The following is a 10,080-nucleotide window of genomic DNA, read 5'->3' on the forward strand; positions in this document are numbered from 1 at the left end:
TGAGTTACTATTATATACCCACATCTGTCTTTTCAGGTAAATTATTCATAGAGACTGCAAATACTCTTTATGTGTATATTAGGATGGAAAATAAAAAGGGCCAAAGCAGGTGCAGAGGATAAAAGAATACACCTTCCTGTTTCCTTTTGTTTCCCCTGTTTAAAAAAGAAATCACCTCTGAGTAAAGCCTCTAAGAAAGGCCTCTAGTGGTAATTTCTGGAACAGAATTAAACAGACTGCTGTACAAAGGAGAGGGGAAAAAAAAGCAAGGCAAGGTGGACTGCGGTGTCGATCATAAAGGGAGATGTCAGCAGAGGAGGCGTTTCTTTCCTGTGAACTCTATAAAAGGTCAGCTCATCCAGGACCAAGAGACAGACTCTGCTCCATCCATCCTGAAGCTACAGCTGCTCCCTCCTAGAATCCCCAATGGATTTCAATCAGAAAAGCTTCCGCAGAACCCTGAGTTCTTCCTCCCAGGGCCCTGCACTCAGCATAAGCAGCTCCATATACAGGAAGGGGGGCACCCAGTACCTCGGAGCCGCACCCAGCGTGTATGGGGGTGCTGGAGGCCATGGCACCCGCATCTCAACTTCTAGACACGTGGTGAGCTATGGGAGCGACCAAGCTGGAGGGGACCTGTGGGTTGGCAATGAGAAGATGACCATGAAGAACCTCAATGACCGCCTCGCAAGCTACCTAGAAAAAGTGCGGTCCCTGGAGCAGTCCAACTCCAAATATGAACTGCAGATCAAGCAGTGGTATGAAAGCAACACGCCTGGCATCAGTCGGGACCACAGCGCGTATCTCCAACAAATCCAAGATCTTCGAAATCAGGTGAGGCGTGATGTCTGGGCTTTCCACCCTATTTATTGGTCAGCAGCATGATATGTTTGTCAAGAAGGCAAATACGTTAGGTGGGTCCAAACGCTATAAAGCAAATTAGGTTTAAATGCTGCGTCGCTCAAAATGGTATACATCCCATTATCTACCCTGCGTACTGCAGTACCTGACTACATGATAGGATGACTGTAAACCATTCATTTAAAAAATCATCATCATCCAATTACATATAAAATATTAAAATTGTATCCTCCAGTCTTACCATCTGAATTTTGGTCACACATAGCCTACCAAGTCTGGGCTAAGCAGGTAGTAAACATATTTTCCTGGGAAGAGCTAACAATTTTTTATGTAGCAATAAACCTTTCATAGTTTTTCACCTAATTTCTATCAACTTTTAAAACCCCGGTCAATTGAGAGATTTTCCTCCTTTCATTTATGTAAATGTTGTAATTCAAGCAGTAGAATATTCGTTCAGAGATTTCAATGATAAAGTGATTCAGGGTGGAAATGGGGGCAGGGGCCGAGGTCTTAATGATACCTGGATTTTAAAATGTCTTTTAAATGTTTAGTAATCTGATCATCCCCCAGCAGAAACCAGTTCTACAGTCATAAAGTATTTTATTGCCCGCAATTCAAATTTATTGCAATCATACCTGCTCCCATATCATACAAGAAAAGGTGGAGTTCTCTGTTTTATCAATTTTATGGAATAAAAGACTTTGCTCCTAGTTGAAGATCTCAAATATGATACAGAACACTTACTCTGTTTGCAAACCTTATCTAATCCAGAAAGAAGAGTCTCCCTTTCGTTTTCATTTCTATTTTAACACTCCTATTTCTTGAGAGCAAGGGCCGCTTGCCAACATGTCTCTTTCTCTTGTGTTAGACATCAGCGCAATTCGATTCAGATTCATAAGAAGTTATTTCGGGGTTTCAGGAGGATGGGGGATGGGAGGCAAAGGTGGTTAAATTGTCCCTTCCGCCAACATGTCATTCTCCTTGGGCTCCCGCTAGAAAACGTTCAAAATCAGCCAGCCATTCGCCCTACCCCCTCATGATTCACGTGTCTGAAGTTACTTTGGACATCCCAAACACACAGGCACAAGCAAATGTTCCATTTAGGTGGGCAGACCCAGGATGTGAAGGAAGGCAGTGCTTTCCAGGACTAGGTCTATTGAAAGAGACATGCCATTGTAGCATCTTTTACAAGCAGATTTCTGGTCCACCTTAGAGGACTCACTATCAGGTAACTGCTCCTCAAGATCAGGGGTTTATCCATCCTGACAGCCCCAGTGCCTAGTCGAAACCCTACCACATAGCAAGGGTGCATTCATTTGGCCAATATTTAGTAGATATTAACGTGGAGCTGGGCACTGAGGAACATGACGGTGGAGACGACGTGATGTGGGGGAAACGGGCATGCCAAGGATGGATAAATCCTGGCACTGAGGGAAGCGCAGGGCAATGAAGGCACAGGCAGGTTATCCAGCGCTGTTTTGAGGACAGACTGCCTTGAAGCAGTGGTGCCTAAGCTAAGACGTGGAGGAAGAGGAGTTCACCAGGCGAGAGGGGCTAAGAGGACTCCTCTAAGCAGGAACAACATCAAAGGCAAGGCACACAATAAAGTCTGATGGCTCGAGTTGAAATACACCGTCCGTTTGTAAAATCGTAAGCTGGCCAAACCCTTGGGACTCAAGTTGCATTTTATGAGTCTTTGTGTGAGAAAGACCCATCTCAATAGGCCGCTTTTCTGTTTTCATGTGAAAAGCCTTGAGATGAATATCATCTTTGATATGAGAGGGGTGGTAGCCGAGGATAAACTCAATCATGTTAGGCTCTTGTCCAGTTGAAAATGTCGTTCTCTCTTGCATGTTTTCCAGATTAGAGACGCTCAGCTGCAAAATGCTCGGTGTGTTCTGCAAATCGATAATGCTAAGCTGGCTGCGGAGGACTTCCGGCTCAAGTAGGTTCTCAGACACCATGGTAGCACCTCCTGGAAAGGAGAGGCTTTCGGTGGTCCTTTATAACACTTTCCACACTACTGCTGCCAAAGGAGCTACTGTGGATTGGTTTCAGGACCTTGGGGTTTTAAGGGTGTTCGAAGCTATGTGGTCTAGTCCAGCATCAGGACCGGACTTCTCTCTCCCACAGTCCTACCACCTGGTGCCCAACCTCGGAATGAACACCTCCAGTAAATACTACTGTTCAACTTGGTCAGCCCTGGTTGCTAGAACCTTCTTTTTTTAATAATCTGGCATCTACCTCTTCACCCACTGAACTTAATTCTGCCCTTTGGAGTAAGAGCAAGGCACTTTACAACTTCCCTTCTGCCTACGTGCACTTCTATTATCAAAAAAGAGCTATTTATCTACACTTGGTGATTCTCCAAGTGAGTCATCCACGTTCCTTCCAGTGCCTGGAAGGGTTTGATCCAAGTTCTGGGATGATTCTTGATGCTTTCTAGTTTGCCAGTGTTTTACGGTAAGGTCCGATGAACCAAAAAACTAGGTTAAATAAAGCAGTGAAAACTGTGTTCCCTTTCTCGCAGTCACTACATGTGATCAGAGCTGTTCCTCATACCTGCTTCTATACTGGGGCTTCCTCATCCTGAATTTGTAGGAGGCATTGGCACTAAAGAGTCTTTTGAGGTTAAGAAGGGTAACATTTTAACACCTGTACAAGGGATCAAAAAGAAAGAAACAAGAAAACAGAGCTGAAAATTAAAGCAGTAAAAGCGCATTAATCCCATTCGGCCTCTGGGTGTCTCATTGCATTGCCATGTTTTAAAGTTTACTGCAATAAAAATGAGAATATGTGATTGCAGAAGAGAATGCATGATCTTTGTATCAGTTTACCAAGTAACAAAAACAAGTTGATGGTGTGTATTCATTAAGTAAATCTAACTAACCATTATGTAACACCAATAATGAGAGCACTTTGTTAATGCGGTAATTAGAGTGAGGTATCTTTTGATTTAAATGTATATATATATATATATATATATATATATATATATATATATATATATATAAAATCTAGAGTTTAGGAACTTTTTTTTTTTGGTCTTTTTGCCTTTTCTAGGGCCACTCCTGCGGCATATGGAGGTTCCCAGGCCAGGGGTTGAATCGGAGCTGTTGCCACCGGCCTACGCCAGGGCCACAGCAACATAGGATCCGAGCCGCATCTGCAAACCACACCATAGCTCACGGCAACGCCGGATCCTTAACCGACTGAGCAAGGCCAGGGGTCGAACCCGCAACCTCATGGTTCCTAGTCGGATTCGTTAACCACTGCGCCACGACGGGAACTCCGAGTTTAGGAACTTTTAAAAGTAATTTCAGGTTGCTTTTTTTTAACCAATCACTCCAAATCACAGAGACTATATTATGAAGCAAATGATCTGATTCCAAGGCTCTCGAGAATATTTTCAGACGGTATAAAGGGAGCCACAACAATGTACTGAACTTGATCTCGTGTTATGCCACATAACACTCTGTGCGGAGACACTGATATACACAGTGTGATGTGGTATACAAAGTCGACCTCGCTCTTGTGAGATTCTCTCTTCTACAGCGGCTTTGGAAGGACTCAATTACCTCTCCATACTAATTACTTCACAGATATGAGACTGAGCGGGGGATCCGCCTAACCGTGGAGGCTGACCTCCAAGGCCTGCACAATGTCTTTGATGACCTAACCCTAACGAAGACAGACCTGGAGATTCAGATTGAAGAGCTGAATAAAGACCTGGCTCTCCTCCAAAAAGAACATGAGGAGGTGAGAAAAGATTCAGAGGTGGTATTGGAAATAATATCATGGCTCTAATAATAATAAAGAGGGGGAGGAGGGGGAAGAGGAAGACCTGGTGATGCTGGTGACAGCGAGGAAGAGGACAAGAATGACGGGAGCCCTGACGCCTTTTCTGAAGGCTGCTGTCCGGGTTAAATGACTTAGAGCGGTATCTGGACCACAGTAAGCCCTATCTAAGTTGTTCTTTCCTATTACGCATCCCCAATGAAAGCAGCCAGAAGACTATGTCTCTTGGGCACAGCCTCACCTGAGGATGTGCTTCAGACGCTAATCGAGCAGGACTTTCACTCTTGTAGGAAGTGCGGAGTCTACGCGCTCATCTGGGCAATAACGTAAACGTAGAGGTGGATGCTGCTCCGGCCCTGAACCTCAGCGCCATCATGAATGAGATGAGGCAGAAATACGAAGCCATGGCCCAGGAGAACCTTCAGAAGGCCAAAGAACAGTTTCAGTCACAGGTAAGAGAATAATCCTAAAGGGTAAGCAAATATGTAGACGCTGTCCTCCAAAAGGAAATAACGCCCATCCTCCCCCCTCCTTCCCTCCCTTCTTCCCTTCCTCTCCCCACCCCCCACCCTTCCTTCCTTTCTTTTTCTTTCTTCCCTTCCTTATTATTATTATTTTTTTTTTCATTTTTGGCACTTCAGATTGAAACTCTGCAACAAGAAGTCACAGTGAGCACGGAAGAGTTAAAAGGAGCCAAAGATGAAGTAAAGAATCACAGACGCACCTACCAGAGCCTGGAGATAGAACTCCAGTCCCATCTCAGTATGGTAAAGCACAGCTAACCTTCCACTCTCAGTACGGTGTGGGGCCCTAAGTATTAGGAACCCTGAAAATGCAAAGACCTAGAAGAAATAACCACTCCCCTTGCAGAGCAGGTAGGAGAACGGACCAAACGACTGATGTCTAATTTAAAAAAAAAATGACAAATGTTTATATGAATAAAAAACAAAAACAAAAAACAGAGAAGTCAAGGCTAAGGGCAAGCCACTGCCAGGGTCTGCAGGGAAAAAAGTCCAGCTGGAAAACGCCACTGGGAAAGTGGCATGTAAAGTAGACCCAAAAAGGTGAGACGGATTTTTTTTTTTTGGTCTTTTTGTTGTTGTTGTTGTTGCTGCTATTTCTTGGGCCGCTCCCGCAGCATATGGAGGTTCCCAGGCTAGGGGTCGAATCGGAGCTGGAGCCACCGGCCTACGCCAGAGCCACAGCAACGTGGGATCCGAGCCGCGTCTGCGACCTACACCACAGCTCACGGCCACGCCGGATCGTTAACCCACTGAGCAAGGGCAGGGACCGAACCGGCAACCTCATGGTTCCTAGTCGGATTCGTTAACCACTGCGCCACAACGGGAACTCCTGAGACGGATTTTTAATAGGAGGACAGGGGTCACAACATTCCAGGCTAAGCACCTCAGTCAGCTCATGATGAATTATGCTATCGTAACAACCCCCAAATCACAGTGGCTTCCAGCGACAACACTACATGCATCATGGGGTCTCCACAGCTTTGCTCCGTGATATTTCCACTCCGGGGTAAGTCTGACAGAGCAGGCACGACCTGGAGCATGCCAGTGTTGGGCCAGAAAGCAAAGGGCAATGGCCCGACCACATGACAGCTCTTAAAGCTATCTCTGCAGAAAAGGCATGTGTCCGTTTCACTTGCACTTCATTAGCCAGAGTTACAAGGCCACGCCTGGCGTCGAGGAGATGAGGACGTCCAATCCTCCAAAAGGAAAGGTGCCACAAATCACAGGGAAGGGAAGCAAATACCGAGAACACCAATACAATGGACCAGAGTAAGAGGACAGTGAGTGCAAAACTGAAAACAAACAAAAAAGCCCAAGAGCCGGTGATCCCAGCCTAGATGGAAAGAGCAGGAGATCAAGCTGGCAATACGCAGGATGCCCACAATGACTAGCTGCAGAAATTCTTCCCAAAAGAAATTAAAATCGAGCCACTTCTTACATCAGGTCCTCAACGAAAAAACGTCCACTTTTTTCTTGTGCTCCTAGAAAGCAGCTTTGGAGCATACGCTGGAGGAAACCAAAGCTCGTTATGGTGCCTATCTGGCCAAACTCCAGACACAGATAAACTCCCTGGAAGACCAGCTGGTGCAGATTCGGACCGATACAGAACACCAGATCAATGAGTATAATATTCTCCTTGACATAAAGACCCGGCTTGAGCAGGAAATCGCTACCTACCGCCGCCTTCTAGAAGGAGAGGACTACAAGTAAGGCTCTCGGAATCAAGGGGTGTGTGGCAGTGGCTATACATGTCCATCCGTTAAACACCGTCATTCATTCCCCAGCGCCAATGCCATCCCTGGCACAAAAGCAATTACACACACCCCACTGCCGCCACCATCACCACCAAAACAGAAATATACTAACAAGTACCCACACCCTCCAAACACCAAATACATCCTTCCTACTTGAGGTCACATTATAGGACTGAGGCAGAGGAGGATTAGGCAGGCGATACCCATTGTATTCATTTTTATGATTAAGACATCATTGAAAGCACTGTAACTTTTTAGAGTTCTCACTGCGAGGTCATGAGTTGAACAACAAGCCTAGGTTTGCAAATCATCAGTGTTGCAGCAACAACTTGTCTGTCATCAAACACACCTGCCGAAAGCAACAGAGGAACCCAAGATGTAAATGTCCATTGTAATTCTGTTATTTGAATTACAAAAGCTTCTGGTACAGGTTATACAGGCCAGGTTTGAAGCTATTTATATTTAGAATTAAAAAGGAAGGCTCTCAGGTTTGAAGCAACCAGTATTGTAACAGTGAGGGGGAGGGGGTTGGAAGAGCAGGAAAACACACACTACTCAGACTTTATTTTGAAACAAAAAAGGCAAAAGAGAGTTTCATTTTCAAAATGTCAATAACACTTTTTGCCTGTTTCTTTTTCTTAAACAACAAAAACAGAACTACAGAGTATCAGTTAAGCACCCTGGAGGAGAAAGGTAAGTGTTCCCATCTTCACACAGTTCCTATAAGACTGAATTCTCACTCAGTAGTTTCCCCCGTTTTTCTTGCCACTGGTGAAAAGTAAAGCGATCATTCCCAATGGATTCTGAAAATGAAGCACCTCACATCAAGAAACCCTCCATAGGGGAGACCTCTCGTGTGCCTTACGACAGAGTGATTTTCTTGGCCCATGCTTTACAGGATCCTGAGATGCTGAGAAGGAAAAATAAGATTAAAAAAAATGTGCTTTTTAGGAGGTGTCTAATAGTGTAGCGGATTAAGGATCTGGCATTGTCACTGCAGCAGCTTGGTCACTGCGGTGGCGCAGGTTCAGTCCTTGGCGTGGGAACTTCTACATGCCCTGGGCACGGCCAAAAAAAAAAAAAGGGCATTTTACTTAATTCAGTATTGTAAATTTCTTTTGAAAGGTAGGGAGAGTAGAGAATTTGTAAATTTGGGAGGAGTGGTACTTTTTCTGCAGTTATTTGTAAAATGGAGTTAAGATGATTTGAGAAAGAGAATGGGCGAGATTTTTTTCTGCAAGAAGGAAATACATACAAAATAATAATTTAAAGATGATGATTATAAATGAGCAGAGTCATGTGTCTGAATTAACATTTTATATTTAAATCTAAATTCAGATATAAAGAAAACCAGAAAGATTAAGACGGTTGTGCAAGAAGTAGTGGACGGCAAGGTTGTGTCATCTGAAGTCAGAGAAGTGGAAGAAAGTATATAAACGGTTGTCAGAAGATGCTGCTGCTGAGGTTTGGAAGAAATATAAGAAAGCGGCATCAGAAAGCACCATTAATGCTTTGTAGTTATGGGGGGGAGCCCATTTATCAGTCTCTATAATTGAATATAAATGTTTTAGTCACAGAAGCTGCAAATTGCCTGCAAAAATGAAATCCAGTGAGCACTGGGCTACTTAAAATATCATTACTGCCCGTTTGATCACAAAACGCATTAACCACAAGCTATAGATGACCTAACATCAATTCCTAATGTTCCTGGAAATTACAGCCCATTTCAATTACACTAAACCTTACAGAGCAGAGGAGTCTATGCAAAGAGCAAATGAATGTCTCTCTAATTCCTCCTGTTTCTGAATTGCAAAAATCTCGTTTCAGGATTCTTGAGTTAATTTCTTGGTTAATTTCATTGAATTTTCGATCACGATATAATTCTGCTGGCTTTAACTCATATTTGCTTTGTTTTCCCTCCCATTGTCTCCACCGCCTTTAAAACTCAACTCGGCTCTGAATAATTTGAGAGCCCATTCCAATCATCAGTGCTGAGCAGAATCAGAATGAAATATATTATGCTTGAAATAGGAGTCGATTAAAAGCAAAATTAGTGAAACCCTTCGCAAGGCAGAACGCTTCTCCTTTAACTGCATAAATCGCATAAATCGGGTCGGCGGGCACTCTCTTTCTTTACATGGTGAATGTATGTTATGAAATGCTTCTCACTATTTTTTTAGTAACGGCTCTAATGAAATGTAATTCACGCACCATAAAATTCGTCCTTGTAAAGTATGCGATTCAGTGGTCTTTGGTATGTTCATCAGATTGTGCAACCATCATCACTAACTTTAAAGCATTTTCATCACCCCCCCAAAAAAAGCTCCATTAGCAGTCAGCCCCTATTCTCTCCTCCCACCCCCAGCCCCTAACAACCACTAATCCACTTCCTCTCTCTAATGGATTTACCTAATCTGGACATTTTACGCATATGGAATCACACCATGTGCTCTTTTGTATACAAATGTTGGTAGCAGCATGACTCATAACAGCCCCAAGTGGAAACAGCTCAAATGCCCATCAACTGATGAACGGATAAACAAAATGTGATGTGTCCCTACAATAGAATAGTTCTGTGGGAGTTCCCTTGTGGCACAGCAGGTTAAGAATCCAGCATTGTCACTGCAGCGGCCAGAGTCACTGCTATGGAGCAGGTTCGATCCCTGGCCCAGGAACTTCCCCCCCCAGCCAACCCAGAAAAAGGGATGAAGTACTGATACATGCCACCACATGGATGAACCTTAAAAACATGATGCTAAATGAAAGAAACTAGACACAAAAGGTCACATGTTGTATTCTAGGGAGCATTCTAAATTCTAAATTCCATTAAGTTTGCATTTTAGTGAGCAATAACTGCCCTGTAGGTGTTTACAGGAAAAAATTAATTTGCCCTCTCTCTTATCATTGCATTCTAATAAATGAATAGCTCAGATTTATTTATTTATTTATTTATTTTGCTTTTTAGGGCTGCACCACAGCATATGGAGATTCCCAGGCTAGGGGTCAAATTAGAGCTGTGCAACTTCAGATCCGAGCCGCATCTGTGACCTACACCACAGCTCACGGCAATGCCGGATCCTTAACCCACTGAGCAAGGTCAGGGATCAAACCTGTGTCCTCATGGATGCTGGTCAGATTCATCG

General features: G+C 43.9%; 1 protein-coding gene across 1 annotated transcript; it reads left to right on the top strand.

The window, feature by feature from the left end:
- Nucleotides 1-401: 401 nt before the first annotated feature.
- KRT20 (keratin 20) lies at nt 402-8,396 on the top strand. Its single transcript, XM_047756758.1, has 8 exons — nt 402-834; nt 2,724-2,806; nt 4,464-4,620; nt 4,950-5,111; nt 5,301-5,426; nt 6,669-6,889; nt 7,593-7,630; nt 8,276-8,396. Exons 1-8 carry the CDS (start codon nt 427-429, stop codon nt 8,371-8,373), a joined length of 1,293 nt encoding a protein of 430 aa, XP_047612714.1. The 5' UTR covers nt 402-426; the 3' UTR covers nt 8,374-8,396.
- Nucleotides 8,397-10,080: the final 1,684 nt, after the last annotated feature.

Source organism: Phacochoerus africanus, chromosome 14 (genome assembly GCF_016906955.1).
Source record: "Phacochoerus africanus isolate WHEZ1 chromosome 14, ROS_Pafr_v1, whole genome shotgun sequence".
Lineage (NCBI taxonomy): Eukaryota > Metazoa > Chordata > Mammalia > Artiodactyla > Suidae > Phacochoerus > Phacochoerus africanus.

Excerpts from the sequence above, each read along its gene's own strand:
- KRT20 (XM_047756758.1), top strand. The coding sequence starts at position 427 with ATGGATTTCAATCAGAAAAGCTTCCGCAGAACCCTGAGTTCTTCCTCC. Across the intron at positions 835-2,723 it reads TCCAAGATCTTCGAAATCAG|ATTAGAGACGCTCAGCTGCA; the intron begins GTGAGGCGTGAT and ends CATGTTTTCCAG. Across the intron at positions 4,621-4,949 it reads TCCAAAAAGAACATGAGGAG|GAAGTGCGGAGTCTACGCGC; the intron begins GTGAGAAAAGAT and ends TCACTCTTGTAG.